The 17,489-nt window shown below is 43.3% G+C and overlaps 1 protein-coding gene across 7 annotated transcripts in view; it reads right to left on the bottom strand.

Moving 5' to 3' along the window:
- The window catches only part of LRRC34 (leucine rich repeat containing 34), an 18,462-nt gene extending 5,904 nt beyond the window's left edge, over positions 1–12,558 (bottom strand). Inside the window, exons 1-10 of one of the 7 annotated variants that reach the window (XM_063338254.1) lie at positions 12,498–12,558; positions 11,576–11,654; positions 8,586–8,707; positions 7,560–7,681; positions 7,344–7,408; positions 6,496–6,579; positions 4,822–4,950; positions 2,981–3,076; positions 1,280–1,434; positions 1,032–1,187 (exon numbers count right to left, since the gene is read on the bottom strand). In XM_063338254.1, coding sequence (XP_063194324.1) covers positions 1,032–1,187; positions 1,280–1,434; positions 2,981–3,076; positions 4,822–4,950; positions 6,496–6,579; positions 7,344–7,408; positions 7,560–7,681; positions 8,586–8,707; positions 11,576–11,654; positions 12,498–12,526 — 1,037 coding nt within the window. In that variant the 5' untranslated portion in view covers positions 12,527–12,558. Of the gene's footprint in view, positions 1–1,031; positions 1,188–1,279; positions 1,435–2,980; positions 3,077–4,821; positions 4,951–6,495; positions 6,580–7,343; positions 7,409–7,559; positions 7,685–8,585; positions 8,708–9,028; positions 9,217–11,575; positions 11,655–12,497 lie in introns of those variants that run through there. The other 6 variants (XM_063338253.1, XM_063338255.1, XM_063338259.1 and 3 more) reach the window with 6 other exon arrangements.
- Between the last annotated feature and the right edge of the window lie 4,931 nt (positions 12,559–17,489).

A 17,489-nucleotide genomic window follows, 5' to 3' on the forward strand; every position in this document is an offset into this window, starting at 1 on the left:
GATAATTTTTTTTATTTGTGTCAAGTCCAGTCCTACTATAAAATATTTTTCAGGTAGCTGAAGGCGGTTCGGGCTATGGACTTGTTGCATTTCTCAAGGCGTTTCCATGCCTCTTGCAGCCAGATTGTTCACTGCTTAGTTCTTCAGTGTCAGTGACTTGGCTGCGTGGTGGCCAGGCCTCATCTCTCGTCTGCTTTGAAGCCCAAGCCTTGGCATTTATCCAGGCTAAGCTTTGATCTTTGTGGAGTGGCAGTTATTTTTATATTAGTGAACCTGGAAGGCTTTCAGAGGCACCTAGCAGCCGCCACCTCCTCAGTCTGCTACTTAAAACTAATGGCTTCAGGTAACACCTTTGATCAGCTTTTACATCCTGCCGGCACAGGGTTTAATGCCGGCTGCAAAATACACCCTGATGGAGAGATTACAGCTCTTTTGGGTTCACCCGGAAGCAAACAGAGGATTTTCTTAAGTATTGAAGATCAGAATCAACAAATATAGTGCCTTATCCTTGCATGGGGTCTGAGTATCTTAAAATTCTCAATACGTACAGCTCTTGGTTTGTTTTTGTTTGTGCGCCACGGGGACCTACGCTTTAAAGATGCAGAAAGAACTAACAAGATCTAATTGCCTTCTCCTACACACACCCTCCTTAGAATGACTGTAAAAGCTGTGAATCACATGTAAGATGAACCACTACAAAACTGATCTAAGCATCAACCCCAAAAAAACCCTAAATAGAATAACAAGCATATGTCAGGCCGCACAAAAATGAATACAAGATGAAAAAAAAAGAAAGTACAAGGAAAAGGGGATAAAATGAGTTCTGTGTAGGCCTGGCAGTGTGGGAAGGTGAATGCGAGGTGTTAGCACATGGGACTGAATGGCACGTCTTGGCCTCGTGTTTTACTCCTTTAGCTCACGTGAAGCTACAGGGGACTTCATTCAGTTACCAAAGTAACTCAAAGTCTGAGTTTCTGGTACTCTGAGTCATTACACCTGCAAGTCTCTGGAGGAGAAGTGTAAATACTAACGCCTGAAGAGTCCTGTTGTTCAAAGCCAAGGTTTCACTCAGGTAGATGGCTCCATCATCTTCTATTCGGTTTGCACGAAGATCTAGGATTTCCAGGGTCTGGTTCCGCTTTAGTAGTTCTACCAAAAATTTTACACCATCACAGGTTATTTTATTACTGAAAGAGAGATGCACACATTTTTTTTAAAAGGGTGCTAAGAAAAAGAGTGTTTAATGTTAGTCAGGGCTCTGTCGCGTCATAACTCTTACCAGCTAAGATCGAGGTATCTCAGGCTGGAGTTTTCATACAATGCCTCACACAGTTGCTCTACACCAAAGTTTTTCATTTCGTGCTTGCACAAGTGTAGTTCCACAAGAGAAGAGTTATTTTTCAACATCAGAGCTACATGAACTGTGGTCTCTTCCTAAAAACATACACTCAGTTTGATCAAGCTGTACTTTAGGATAAGATACCGTCTCGTTTCAGTGAAAGGGAGATGCACAACTTAACAGCAAGGTTTGGTCATCAGTAGTGTTCTGTTTTGTATATTTGAGATTTGTATTAAAAATAACCAGGAATCAATATATTATGATAATGCTGAAATTTAAAAAAAAAAAAAAAAGTACCAGAAAGATATTTGCAGATTTACAGTACTATATACATCCCTGCAAATATCAGAAGCATCACTGTTTGAATCATGTCTAATCAGTTTTCCTCCCCGTCATTGCTCTTAAAAACTGAATGTTTGAGTCAGTCTTCACTAACATCAAAAGTATTTTGTCGTGACCCTAATCTGTTATTTCATAAAAAGAAACAGGATTGCTATGGGAAAAAATATGTCCTGTCACTGTAAGACAAAGTAAGTTCATTCTGAAGTTGTCATGTTTAGTTAAGAAAAAACCTGGGTGAATGCTGTGAGTCAAAAATAATGCAACAACCCAGAGGGCTCAGAAAATGATAGAATTGAAAGTGGAAAAATGGCAAATAGAGTCTCACACAGATACTGACCAGCCCCTTAGTGGCCTATATTTTCAATATCAGTAGTTTAAATTCACTTCTAAAACTGTGTGTAGGCAGATGAAGCCCTGTCTTGGTAGAAAAGAAACAACTAAAATCGGTTTAAACTGTTAAATTTACCTTTGGGAAATTAGGAAGATCTGGCCTTCACGACAGTTTAATTTCATTATCTTGCCATCAGGAAAATGCCTATCGCAGACATCTGACAACTGGTGAAACCACCACCGCAACCAACTCTATAGCCAAGGCTTCAGCAGGACCAGCCAGGCACAGAAGCCACATGCCCGCAAGCCAAAGCCCCGCAGCAGCTCTGAGCGCCTGCGGGCATCCAGTGGAGCTGCCCCCAGCAAACCCTGCCTTGCAGATTCTCTTTGCAGTGCTGGATTGTTTTGGAGGGTTGGTGTCTTTGTTTGGGGTAACAAACGCATCATAGGTTTTACACTGATGAGGTTCATTGTGTGAAACAACAGACCCACACGGGCCAGTGAATATGGCATATTGTTGAAATGCGCCTTTCTGCTTTAGGCTGCAGCTCTGGCAACTGCCCAGGTATCGCACTGCGCAGACAAACAGCAGGCTTTTGTTCTTCCCCTCATTTCCTGCTAAACAGCATTTCTCCCTCAGTTTGCTGAATAATGCAGGAAACTCTCCACACCGTAACAGCAGAAGGAATACTTGGTCCTCCAATACCAACCCCTCTCCATTAGCCCATTATTTAACAAATGCACATGTACCAAGAAAGAAATTTTTAAAAAATGAACCTTCTACTTAAACAGGACCGCCTGTGACTGCACAAAACTTGGCACAGAAAAAGAATATTTCTGCAACCATTTACTTCGCTTTGCAAGGAAACCCAGAGAGCCGCGTAGTTCAGCTGACCATAAATACATCAGTACTGACTTTACTTGTGCTTCTCTCTTTGACAGAGCTGACCCCACAGTCTACTTCCATACCTCTTGACTGTACAGTAGAGGACGATTTAGGTTTATTGCTTTGACTGATTTGTTCTGAGTCAGGGCTGTTGCGATAGCTATTAGACACTGCGTACCCTGGAAATGAAAGTAAATAAACTCTTTAGGGAAACCTGTCCGATGTATAGATCAAGCTACCAAATTAGCATGACTTCTTAGAATTGATTGTCAGAAAATCAAAAACATCAAATGGGCTCAGATTGGAAATACTATTATTCCTGCCTCCATGTACTCTGGAGAGACACAAGTGCAGCAGGCAAGTGCTTACAGACACATAATGTATTTTCCGATAATACCAATGCCAACTCCCTACGGAATAATAGAGTGGAATTAGACTAAAAAGTACAAATGACCAGGAAATTTGGCAACTCAGAAAATAAAAACCAAGAATAATGCATCTCAAAGATACTTGTCCATTTAATTGATCATGTATTTTGGTTTTCCTGGTTTATGAATTAAATTCAGCTTGTGCATGTTCCCTAAAGGTCTTCAGTAAAAGTCTTAGGCAACATTTATCCGCTGGGTAAATTCATACTAAATGTGAATTAATGTGACACAGAGTAGTGAGAGTCTAGAATACAGCCCACTTCAGATTTTTTTTATTTCCTTCTTGTTTGCTCACTAATTTATATTTATGTTATTTTCCAATTAGGCTGGTCTACACCCAAAGCCATTTAATTTTAAATCAGTTTTCTAGCAACTCCACACCAAGCATAAACATATTAAGCTTCCAAATAAATCCCACACTGGCTACATTTTCCTTGTTTATGTTTTCATAACATCCTTCGCAGTTTCTGAGAAGTATTCCCCCTTCTAGTTTAAGAGCAAATTCTATAATTCCAGGAAACAAATATAAGAAAATTTTCATCTGACCCAGCCCTCTCCCTGCCTCCAGGTGACGGTCATAACTGTTAGGTTACAGTCGTACACTTCATACACTTCATTATCTCCTGAAAAGGCGAACACCCTTAGCAGGAAGGCTGAGAGTGGCCCATCTTCGTTTCACTTCTGGCTTGGCTAGGGCATTCTCCTGGAGGGCAAGATACAAATTGTCCCAGGCAGGGAGAAGAACCACTTCCAACGCCCAGCCCCTCTGATGCGATCGCACAAGGACACACCATCAGTCAGATGCTGGGACCTTGCACCAGGAGGAGGTTCCCAGCTCCAATTGCCACCTCCTGCTGCACCCCCCAGGTTTTTAAAAGCCAGCCACAGGCTTTTACTGGCTAGAGTGGGAAGCACCCTGCTTTCTGCCCTCCTGACTTTCCCTGTGCCCTGTAAGAAGTCTCAGCACCCAACTCTAGGAGGCGACAAGTTATCTAACATCGAATTGGGTGCCTTTCTACTCAATTCAGCACTCTTGTGCCTATGTCCTTTATGGATCAAGCTCTGACAGGAGCAACAGAGTTACGGGACTGGGTGACTTTTGGGTGTTACATCACTGCACACTTTAGAAGGAGAAGAACCTCCAGGGAATAAGAAGTCCTTTCTTCAACATGAATTAGGACTTAAGGCAGCACAACAAAAAGGAACAGAAGAAACAAACCTTGGAAAATGTGAAGCAAATCACCTGAATTCTATGATTCTATGAATTCCCAGGGACATAGTGGCTCTAATGTATCATCAGTTATGACTTCACAGGCGTTTTACGCAACATGCCTTTCCAAGTAGACATTGTATTATATATCGTCTTACCTCAAGCTAACTCAAAATGTAAAATCAATGGCAACAGATGGCATTTTCCCCTAATTAAGCACTGCAGGACCTTTGTAATACCCTTGAAAGACTTATGTCATCGCTGATCATTTTACTGGGTTACTCACCATATCACAGTCTCCAAGATCCAGCTTCTCTAAGGTTGAATTAATTCGTAGCATTGAAGCAAAGAACATTCCACCCTTGTTTCCTATTTTGTTTCCAGTCATTCTCAAATATGCAAGGGTTTTATTCCTCTAGACAAAATAATAATTTAAAAAATCAATTCCTTTTAAATGGCCTGAAAAACAACACTGTCCTTTTTCCTGTGAATCCTGCTGGTTGTCACACAAAGACAAAACATCCTTCCAGCAGAATTTTGTCTAAGCGATAACGCTGACTAAGCAGTTGGCTGAAGCTCCCCTCAGTGGAATCAAACGCATGAGAGGCTGGAAGCAAAACTCAAGTATTTGAAAAGTTTTGTTTCTCACAAGTTCCTAAATTTCACAGTCATGAAAATAATCCAAGCAGATATTTCTGCCTAAATTGACAGCTGAAATGCAAATTACATCAAAACTGATTTAAATCTAGTAAGTATGTTTTAAACAAGAATGTAATTTGCTTTGGTTTTCAGAGGCTTTTAAACCACGCAGCCAGTGAAAGCTCAGTGAAGCCGGTCGCCTTCGGCAGGACTACTTGGTGGAGAGCCAAACCGGTGTGTAAGTCTTTGCAGGACTGGAGGCTTCACTGGCAATAGAAAGTTCTGATCAGAGGACTAGAAAAATCAGCATCCTCACCCTGCCCACAGTTTCAGTGGATATGAAATATCTATTCAACTGATAAAGCCTGAAAAGCAATGCAGAGTACTTTTGCATTTTTATTTCCTCAGTACCACTGTAATCACCCATTACTAGAGATTATGATTAAGTAAGAGATTACAAAACAAGTAGTTCTGTGAGCAGCAGAACTAATGAAGCCTGGTTTCATACGGCTTTTATATCTTTCCGGCACCTCTTCCCCAGCTGCGGTACTTCACTACAGCATCTCCTTCCCTCAGTAACACGCCCCCTTCACCCCCAGATCCTCCCCGGCAGTCCCTGTAGCCAAGGGGCTGGTGGTCAGGTCCTGCCACCCGCCTGCTCAGAAAACGCTGCTGGGCAGGGGGGGAGCTGCATAAATAGCTTTGGGGTTTCTTGCAAGCCCAGTTTTGTACAATCTCCTGGACAACCTTAGCGTTTTGGAAGCCTGTCAAATGGAGTTGAAATCAGTTCAGAGTTGAAAGGCTATGGAGGAGGAAGAGGGAGCCCACGTCAGTCTCATTGCACAAACATAACAAATCTTACACACCAGCCTCATTTCCTTGGGAAACCACATTAAATAAAACAAACATGTTTTTATGCTGCTGCTGTAAGGCAAAGTTTTGAAAACATGTCTCAGACATCTTGAATCGAGACAAATATTGACATCAAGGCACAGGCAAAGTTAATACAATTTAAAAAAAAAAAAGAAAAAACTGATGGCATTATATATCCTATAGTATGGCATTTTTCACACAGAAAAATCCATCCGTGATAGTTGTGATAATTAAGCGTTAATGCAACTTTCTCTTGTGTGAAATCTGATTTCTGAAGTCTGCCTTGGGAAAACAAGCAATCCCTGTGATACAGCAAAATGTTGAATGGACTGAAGACAGAGGGCCCTTTCAGCCAGCTCTGATGTTGGCAGGACAGCTAGTACTGTTCATCAAAAGCAAAATTATCAAACTAGCTGCTATTGTCTAAATCTCCCAGACGAAAACTCACATGGAGTGCTCTCGCTATCAGCTCTGCTCCACTTGTGCCAATATCATTAAACATCAGGTTAAGGTACTGCAGAGTGGAGTTTTCCTGAGGAACAAACAAAGCAGAAAGCAATGAAACTTTTGTCCAGAGTATGCTTGCATTTTTCAAAAAGGAGATGCGTCATACATGGACTTAAATTCTCTGTCCTTCCTTGCATTTCAGACAGCCCCCGATTTGGAGAAGTAGTTAAAGAATGCCAAAGTATATCAGATGATGATGGAAAGGCAGAAAAACATGTAGTATGTGGGTCCTCGTGGGGCTTACAGAAACCACCTAGGAGCCCACATGCTCAGCATGGCCAAACGAGGCCGGTGGTCAAGCTCAGATGCAGACCTCTGGGCATTTTGTGACCTTAATGGCCCTCCCTGAGCTCCAGGACCACAAGCACTGAGCATCAACCCACCATTTTCTGTCCGTATTCTGGTGCTTACAATGACAGAAAGGCAGCATTAAAGTTTCCTGTGTTTAGACCTACAAAAAGGCTAACTGAGAAACAAAGGCCCTGGCACACCCAACACTACCATTATCTCCTTTGTTGAATTGAACTGTGACCCTAAAAGCCCCACAGTTTATTCCGCTGTTCTTTCGTCATCACACCCTAGCCAAATGTCAAATGATTTTCTACCAGAAATTAAAAATCTCCCCAGACAATACAATCTGAGATTCTAGTGGGATGGATTTGGATGCGAAAGTCAAAATTAATGGAATTTTGCCAAACAAATACATTCTCATCTCCAATTTACTACAGATAAATATTATATTAGACAAATAAATTACAAGTTGCTGAATGATAAACATCATTTTGGCACCTGGAGGAATGTTGCCACGTGCTTTGCTCCAGCATCAGTCAATACGTTATACCGAAGATCCAAACCTGAAAAAGATGAAGAATGTGACAGATGCGTATCTACAATTAACTGATCTCTAAACAAAAAGAAATAGAGATGAATTAAGGCTGAAATCAAGTCTGCTTATGTTTTCTTATACTAGCACAGCGATGCCAAACACACATGAAAAAAGCTTACCTGTGACATACACGGTGTTGTGTAAGACAGAGGCAAGAACTTGAAGGTCGCCATCTGTAACCCTCTGCACAGGCACTAGATGATTATTTCCAGCTATTTTTAATGTGATCCCTTTTGCGCATCTGCTGTAACACAAAAATGTAAGCACACGGGGAGAAGTAAAACGATACAGAAAAATTAATTCTCTCTCCAGGTAAGGAGAGTATCCATGCTTGCCCTCGCGGAAGTGTTTGCGTGCAGTTAGCTGCTGCCGCCTTTGGTAACACCATGCCAGGCGACGCGGTTCAAGCTGTAGCTCAGCACTGTCCTTTTTGATATTCTGAAGACACTGCACAGCTGCAAGACCACGCTTAGCACACATGCACAGAAAGCAGGAAGAAGCAAGATGAGGGGAAGGCAGATGGAAATAAAGACTATCCTGGAGGTTACCTCATCATCTCCTTTTTACTTGTTCCCTTCATTTACTCTGTCCTTCCCTCAGGATCAAAACCTAACACAAACCATTTCACTACGCTGTATTTTCTCAAGTTTTCTCTCCAAAGGACAATTAACTTTGATCCCAGGAGCATCCATGAGAGGAAGCCCTACCTAGCCACATAATGAGAGAGAATTTGGGTGGTTAATACTTTGGCAGGATTCAGAAACGTTCAGGGAAGCATTACCAGCTGGAAGCTAACTGGATGCAGCTGAGGCTTTTTAAACAGGAGCGAGACAAAGGGAAGGGAGTTAGGATGACTAGACACTGGTTTTGGCTTCTTTAAGGGACACAAAGGCACCATCCTGTACATTTTTCTCTTTTTTTTTATTTCATTGCTTGTAAAGCTGCCCAGAAGGGATATATAGCTACAAACTTCTGCCAAGATGATGTCAAGATGAGTCAAACCAGAACTCCAGCAGTAAATGCTAAATATGATTTGTGTTTAAGCCTGAAACTGCTTGAACTTTCTCATTGTTCAATGCCTTGTCCTGCTATCTTGTCAAAGGCTTTCAGAAGCATCTGAAACATGCTCTTCATTATTTCCTTACATTTTATCATTTTTATCTGCTTCTTGAAGCACACGAGCAATGAAGGGGTGTTCAGGTTGGCCCAAGTTTTGGCAGGCCCGCAAGTAGTGCTGGTGAAGATCTGGACGCTCTGACATGACCTGCTGGAAAACAAAAAGGAAGCGTTGCTGCAGCGTTACCGCAGCCTAGCAACATCCCCATGGGCCCACGCGCTGTTGTGCTGGGCTCTGCATAACAATAAAAATGGGCTTGGTCTGAAAAGGGTTACAACTCTTGGTATGCCACACAAGAATAACAGAGAGATACCAGACAGAGAGGAAAAGCTCCAGGAAAAAAATGAGGAACTGTGGAAGTGTTTCTGATCTGCCACCACACAGGATCTGAGCTAGCAGAGAATTAATATTCATACAGGCAGGTCCTTTTTCCCCGTAAAGCAGCTGTGCCCCCGACCTCCGCATGCCTACCTGAGCGATCAATGCCCGCACCTTCTCCTCACGTCAACCCACAGTGACTGGCCCAGGGCCGAGCTCTGCCCCGCGGCCAAGCCGGGCTGCTCCATGGTCAATAACGTGTGGTCACGGAGCCCGTTTCCAAGGAGGGCGTCCCAGGCCCTCCACCAAGAGGGAGCGGGCGGAGGTGGCCAGGCCCAGCCCAGGGCCCTGGCAGGAGGCCACGCTGCGTCTGTGGTGCCTGGCCTCCCCAGAGTATTTGTTTAGTGGCCTGCTCGCGGTCTCTGAGGAGCCTTTGCCAAAATTTCCATGGTTACACGGATTAGCAGCTACTTCAAAGGTGCCTGTGCTGCTCTTTTCCACCAAATAAATCCTTCTAGCCACTTCACTACTGCCCTTGTACGCAGGAGGGGGTGGGCTGGGATCGCACACTCTCCTGTCCCACAGCGTGTGGGGCTCGCACCCCAGTACTGAACTCGCAGCCAAAGAAGAAGAAAACACCCTCGTGCAACATCTGAATTAGACTGGGAGGCCCAGCAGTGGTCTGTCTCCATGGCGATCGCTCAGTTCTTCCTCCTCGTCCTGGTGGCACCTGGAAACTGCCCATCTCTGGAAACATGACGTCCTCCCGGCACGGTTATGGCAGCAGAGAAAAGGGTGTCAGCAGGAGGTGACTGACAGCTGCCTCCTGACCTCCACTATCTCTCTTATCGTTCCTTAAATGCCAGCTGAAATGTTTCTTCATTTGGTTCTTCTCTTCAAATGGTTCTTCTCAACCCCCGACACCAGAGGTTGGTCAGGTAGTCGCCCCTTTCCACCTCTCACTCTTTCACTATCAGCAATACCACAATTTCAAGGGTTATCAAATATCAGTTTTGCTGGCATCTCTCTGGCTCAGAAACCACTAAGTGTTATAGGAGAAGGTGCCACCTTTTTACAATAAGACTCTTGCAGCTTTACGATCAATGTAGCTGAAGACAGATCTCAGTCACTGTTAGTAAGTACAGGCTTTCAATACTCAAGGAGGTTGCTTCATCCAGCTCCTCTGACTTCACAAGGTCCCCCTCCAAATTTGGCTGTTGGGGTACTTCAGGATGCTCAGGGATTCAAAGATATGCTCCTGCGGTACGTACTGCAGGATTTGATCTCAATGAGCACAAGCAGGGGTACAACTGAGGCTAGAACTTGTCCCTGAAAGCTGAATTCTGCCAGTATTTATTTAGCATAGGAAAGTCTTTGAGTACGATTGATTTTTAACTTTTTTCTCTTCTGAAATTAAAGATAAGGAGCAGAGATGGCTGAATCTCAGCAGAGCCAGGAGGTCAGCGCAGGGGACACTCATTGCCCCACAGGTGACCCTGTTGGTTTTGAGGATGACCATGATCAGACTGCACAAGAAACACCAGTGGGTGAAGTGCCAGAGAACGAAGCTTTTTCTCCCCCGCACATCACAGACAAGATATTTTTCACTGATTTAGCCAACAAGCAACTGTGAACCATTTTGGCAGGAGTCTTGAGTCTAGAATATCTGGAAGAGCTGCACATGGAAAAGAACCCAATTGTAAGCATCCCCAGAGACATCAATTGCCTGAGGCACATGAAGGTCCTCTGCCTGGATCAGAATCACATACAGGACATATGCGAAGAACTGGGGAAGCCGGAATATCTTCTGAGCTTAGACTGAAGTAACAATCCCCTCTCCTGTAATTCACTGCCAGTTACTAGCAAGTTGCAGTCCCTGCGTCAGCTCTGGCTCTATAAAACAAACTTGCACGAAACCCCAGTGCAGAACTGTGAATATCTCCATCATGTTGAACTGCTTGGCCTTTCTGACAATAATCTCAAGTGTCTGCCTAAAGAAATAGTGAACCTGACAAAACTCAAGGAAATTTACCTCCAGAAAAATAGATTTGGAAATTTTCCCAAGGAGCTTTGTCATATTGCTAATTTAGATACAACAGATCTGGAACAGAATCAGTCTCATCCCAGAAGAGGTAGGCTTTTTGACAAACTTAGTTAAGCTATTTTTAGCTTTTAATAACTTATCCTCCATTCCTCCTACACTGCAACACTGCCAGAAGCTGGCTGTGCTGGATCTGTCTCATATTCTCCTGCACAACCTTCCCCAAGGTTTGAAGAATCTCTGAGAGTACTCAGACTCTCTGCTAACAGCCTGGAGAAGTTCCTACATCAGATCTGCTCCTGGCCGTCCCTTTCCCATGTTGATGAGGAACACCAGACTGCGCACAGTACCCAGGTCCTTCACCAGATTAACCAGTGTCAGGATACTGCATCTGAGTGAAAACTGCTTTGACGAGATTCCTAAAGGAATACGCTCTATGAGAAATCTTGAGATACCGCCCCTGGATAACAGTCAGATACAGGAGGTATTTGTTTTCAGATTTATTTAATTGATACCTCCGTTTTGCAAAATCTAAGTTCTTCATTACAACTTGAGAAGGCGTGTTCCACCAGGAATACACCGGAGCCTGGGTTACTCATTGTCACTGACTTCTGATTGTTCAGGCAGGGAGAAAAAAGCAAGAACGTGGAAACACTGACCTTTGTGTTGAATCGTAAAGATGAAACGCCGACTGGAGGGACTGCTTCGGTCTTTCTGCATCTTTTTTTTCTGTGTACACTGGAAAATAAGAGCTGCATTTGCATAGAATCAATACGCCACACACTGAAGCAGAGCAGAGGGCAATTTAAAAATGCATGTGATATTGTTAATGCCTTTAAGACCATTAACATTTGCTGCTCATTTGATAATGAACAATTATGTAGCCTAAAGCTGTGCTATTATAAGTGTAACAGTATTCCTGGACATACTCATTTTAGGGCTCAGAATACACCTTCCTTTTTATAGAATGCAATGCTTCTTTTCCAAGGAGATTCTCCTTGTGCAATTTGCTTCTGGAAGGTTACATTTACAGAAGAAGTAATTTATGCAAAAGAATCACTTTCAGGTTTCATTCATTTAAATCATTCTCCCCTGCACTGTGCCTACAAAGGAAATGAAGAAGCAGACTAATGTTTCTGCTAAGAAATAAAATTAACCCCATGAGAAATCTTTCCAGCAGAGGAAACAACATGGATTTTTTTTTGCCAAAATTTCCACCATACTGTGAGGTACAATGTTGTATTAACGAGCAGAATATTCTGTATTCATCCATCAACAGTAATGAGGCTCCACAGCATTTTCTCGGAGATTTTTCCCTAAAAACAAAATCCCAAAGATTACTGTTTAATTGACATAACGTATCTTCTTAATGACTGTGTCTGGATACCTGTGGAGGTGAAAGAACTGACAAATTTGAAATGTCTTAGCCTGTCTGAAAACCAATTCAGTATCTTTCCAAACGAAATCTTTCTCCTGGAGTCATTAGAGAGATTATGCCTGGGAAAGATAAAGGAATTAAATTCACAAGTCTGCCAGAAGACATCAGCAAATTGCAGGTAGGAGCAATGGAAGGGGGAAGACCTTGGTCTGCTGCGGCATGGCACTTCCATGGACTTCAGCTGCTCCCAAATGCAGGACTGAAGGTTCCTCTAATCTTTTTAGGTGCAGCATGAGGCCAGGGCTGTGAAAATAGGAATAATATCAAAATTCAGTGTTTGAAACTCATGTTGTCTCTCCGTGTTTCGTAGTCACCCAAGGGTAACTCAGTTTATAAACTTAACTTCTGCACTTTACTGATATTCTCTGTATGTTGATTATATATCAAGCTAAGGAAAAATCCTTTCATTATTAAAAGTTATGCGCACATATTTTCCAGAATCTGAAAGAACTGCATACAGAGAATAATTCCCTGGAGTACCCGCCCGCAACCATCGGCTCATTGACTCACTTGAAAATACTTGGCTGTCACAACAACCTCCTTAAACAGCTCCCAGACTCTGTATGCCAAATACACGGTGAAAAATAGTCTGTGTGTTTGTGGCCTTAAGGACACCAGTACCAGCAAGCATTTTGGAAGAAAGAGGGAGAGAAGGGACAGAAGGAATGCAGCGCATCATTCAGGGCTCATCCTGTAATTGTAAGGGAGACAAACAGGATAAAAGTTAGGAACTGGGAGGGTGTGGGAAGCGCTGTGCCCAAGCCAAGCGGACAGGGGGTCTACTCCCCCCCAGCCCCATGACCCATCTCGACCTCAGGATTCCAAGGAAAAGGGTGTTTCCCAGAGCTCAGCTCCAAGCACACCCCCTGATGTGAGAAGACCTGCAGGGTCAGCACCAGTGACTCCAGGGGAATGGTGAGGAACCAGCTCTCTGGGAGGGAGCTCCCCAGCCCAGTCCTTCCATCTTCCCCAGTTCATTGCATTTCTGTGTGGCTTAGTTCACTAGCGCTGTTAGTGTGTCAATTAGCAGGACTTTTGAAAGCTGCATTTGGCCACCTGGCTGCCAGGTGAATAGTCTTCACCTGGTGAAGTAAATGTTTTGCTAGGAGAGCCTGAGTCCCATCCTTCTGTATTTGGGAGAAGATACTTCGAATTTGAAACGCTCTGGTGAGATGTTCAATACACACATTCATTACATGCGCAGACTGAATTGTTTGTGCCTAATCCATGTGCTGTTTACAGGGAGCACGCAGGAATGCTCCCCGTCATTCCTGTTCTTTGTGCTACAGCTGTTTGCTTTTGGGTGTTCAGGTTTGCAAAAACTGTTCGTTCAGAAGAATAATCACCTCTCCCAGCTGCCCCAGGATTTAGACAGTCTTCAGCAGCTGGAGCTGGTCTTGTGGATGGGAACCCTATGACAGACCTTCTGACTGAAGTGTGCCGTCAGGGGACATCTGGGAATACTTCTGGGAAGGAAGGTATAAAAAGGCCACGAACTTAAAGGTAGGGGTGTTAAGAAAGCCACCACAATATACATACAAAGCTGTGGGTTTAGTAATAGATGCTTTGCAGAAGAACCAAACATCTGAAATGTCTTAAACAACCATTTGCATCAGCTATGGCAGAGCAGTACTTCCATCATTGGTCACGTTAAGGTAGGATATAGGGAGCCATCAGGAAATACAGCACTCGGCATCACTCAGAAGCATTCCAGAAGGTTGTTACTGCTCTGCCAGGTCACAGTCAGCAGGCACAGAACAGCCCTAACTGCTTTCAATGGAGGTCTCCTTAGTTCCTTGTCCAGTGGAAGGGGAATGTTTAGTGTGTCTAGAAACAGGTCAGATCCTCTAAGCCAAGGCATTGCTTAACTGCATTTTGACTGTAGAGAGTTGAAGATCCATTGGGCAAACACATGGAACAAAACACATTTTTTATGTCTTTTTGTTTGGTTATTTTTTTCCCAAAAGAACGTCAGCCTGTATCACCAGTGGGCCATGGAATTAATTTGCTCAGAAAAAATACAGGGCAAGAGGAAAGGAAAGGCAAATCCTCAGTCTTTGATTCTTCTGAGCGTAAATTATTCATCTCTTTCTGTAATATCTGTAATTTCTTCATGAACCAATGTGTTTCTCCCAAATTGTTCTTTTAAACTAAAAGGTGACATTTAAAAATGTGTAGACATAGTCATTTACTACTCTAATCAAAGGGTCTGGAGGACTACAGTGTTAGTAAGAAATTCCTCTTGGAAAACATAACACATAGTAAAAGAAAAGTCAAGCAGCTGGCAGTCTATCTTAGCTGCAAACAAGATAGAATAAAAGGGTTTTTTGGAGACCACAACGTGCCTGACTTTTTGCATCAAGAATATCCACCAGTAACACTGCTCCACATGACCGTTTGCTTTTACCCTTTTCCTCCAGGTAACCACATTGTTCTTCTCTCTTTTTCAGATCCAAAGTTTGTGGCGTAGGTTGGTGAACTAGAAGGGGATTGGACCTTTCTTGACACTTAAGAATCTAGCGAAAAAAAGAAAGGAAAAGGAAAGGGAAAGGAGAAGCCTGTAAAAGGATTAAAAGCCAAAAAGTGATATTTGGGCAGTAAACTGCACAGAGCTCTTTTCATTTACAAGAAGGGCAAATGTGAGCAGAGATGAGCGAGTGAATCATTAAGCATTTGAATCAATGAGTGTTACAATGAAAACAGATGATTTTTTGAGGTTTGTTTTTGTATTTTTGTCAACATTGGCTCCAGCTGCGTCAGGCAGATTTTGAAATATTCTTGAGATGTCTCATTCTGAATGCGTGTTATCTCCAAGCATAAAGGCAGCTGATTAACTGGAAATTAATCTAATCTGTAGGAATCTGGTGCAATTAAGTGTTCTCCTTTCTGAATCCCAAAGTATTTTACATGCAATTCTTAGAAATCTGTTTTCCAGTCATTGAGGTACAGCCATATCTAAAATGAAACAGTATTTGGGTCCCCGCCTACTAGCAGTAATTTATTGAGTTTTACATTCAGAAATGATCAGTACCTTGTTTGGAAATATGGAGGAGGATTCCAGGCAGTCAGAACATATGCACTTCTACCAGAACCTGCATTACCATCCTGTCTTACAGAGGTGTAAAAAGCTGTTTTGTAAGTATCTCTACACTTTTGCCAAACTGTTCACTGATGTTTTGACAACCTGTAGTTATAGTATTTTGAATGGCTGCAAGCTGTCAGATCCTTGGTGTTACAGCTCATCTCTGAGATAGCTTGGTGACGGTTTGTAAAACGCCTGTGTACGACAGGCTTATTTGAAAGCAGAGAGTCTGCAGAATGCAATATTCTGCAATGATTTGGGGTCCTGGCATGTCATAACACCTTTCTTATTCAAAAGAACCATGATAAACACTCCTTACTATAATTCTAGCATGCCAAATTTATATGCAACCATGTCTTCCCACAGCACTTTACAGATAGCGGTTTGTCCTAGACATCTGATGTCCTTGTCTAGTTTTTATTGTGTGTTGCTCAGTTACTCCTTAACACCCTCCAGAGTTTTACTTGCAGCATACATAAAGCACAGAGCTGCACTGCGACCAGCCACTGCGCAGAGAGCACAGAACTGTGCAGACTCAAAATGCAGGAGTGGGTGGGAGCACAACCCTTTATTTAGTCTAATTGTCTAGTCGGAACTGCAGTCCTTCTGTCCCTCCCTTTGTCTGAGTTGCCTCAGAGAAGGTGGTGGCATCCTGAAGGAGGTGGTGAAGGCAGGGTCACAGAGACCCAGCTCTTCCTAGAGCTCCACCTCCAGATAGTGCTCTCTGAATGCTGCAGCTACATCTGCAGCCAGGGTGTGGATCTTATTTCTGTTTGCCTCTTGAATCGATTGATACTGAAATCTCAGAAATATGCTTGTTGGCAGGAGAGAACTGGGAGTGCAGGGAAGTGGGATGGCTCAGTTTTGGTTTTCCATTTTACCAGGTAACTGATGCTGTTTGGATTGTTTGGAGATGTCCTATGAAATTTTTTCACCCTAAGTGAAGGCAAAGAGGTACAGAGAGAAGGATGATTCAGAGACTACCAAGGAAATCACTGGAAGAGAGACATTTCTGGGAAGAGCAGCAGATAGACAGTACATTCAATACAAGTGATTTAACAAAAGCTTTTTACTAGCAGAGAGATTCTCACAGAATAGATAAAGGATCAATTTCCCAGCTGGACCAAAGGCAGATTTGAGGAGGAAAGTCACAGGAAGGCAAGCGATTAAGGGAAGAGGTTGGTGTGCTGCTGTTAAACAGAGATGATGGTACTTCTGCATTAGAATAACTCTCCTGGCTTGAGTCAATGCTTGAAAGTCTTGTTAGACCTGTACCAAGCAAGTGCTCTTTGCTTCATTTCAGAGGTTGAGGATCCCTGTAGAAAATAACTGATCCCACACTGCAGCAATTCCCTGCTACCTTTGACCAAGACACTCCAGTTCATCTCACATTTCTCAGAGCTGGGGGAGCTGAGTGCTCTTTTCAAGTGCAACTGAAAGTGGAACCAGAAGTCCATAGAGACCCTCACATGAAATCATGGATGAAATGATCAAGAATGTGTGAGCCGATGCAGGCAGGATGCAGGAACAACCACAAACCATGGATGCAAAGCAAAGAACAAATTTAATTTCGATACCTCACGGACTGGGGAATCTCCGAAGCAACACCCGGGCGGAGGCATGCAAGCAGGGGACGCGGGTACCACAGCGCAAGAGAGAGTTCTTGTTAGCCAGAGTCCTTGGCAGCGAGAGAGTCCTTGTTAGCAAGAGTGCGCGCGGACTCCCTATTCTTGCTGGTATTTAAAGGGTTCAAACAGGCATAGTTTTCCCCCTGTGCTTTGATCTTCTTCAACAACAGGCCAGGATTCTCAAGCAGCTGGATAAGGTGTACCTGAGTCCATCACAGACTTATGTTATCTAAGTGCAAGTGTTTTTCTTGCAAGCACCCGAGACTGAATAACAATTAGTGTGATATATGCGTTTTCCAGCACCCCAGGTGCGAGTCACTTGAGCATATTTACAATCCCCCTCGCCAATCTTCCGTTGCTTTCCCACAAAGAGGTATCAGCACAGCATGGGCAGCAGCTGGCTATAACCCTGACCAGCCAGAAGC

This window comes from Chroicocephalus ridibundus, chromosome 6 (assembly GCF_963924245.1).
Source record: "Chroicocephalus ridibundus chromosome 6, bChrRid1.1, whole genome shotgun sequence".
Taxonomy (NCBI): Eukaryota; Metazoa; Chordata; class Aves; order Charadriiformes; family Laridae; genus Chroicocephalus; species Chroicocephalus ridibundus.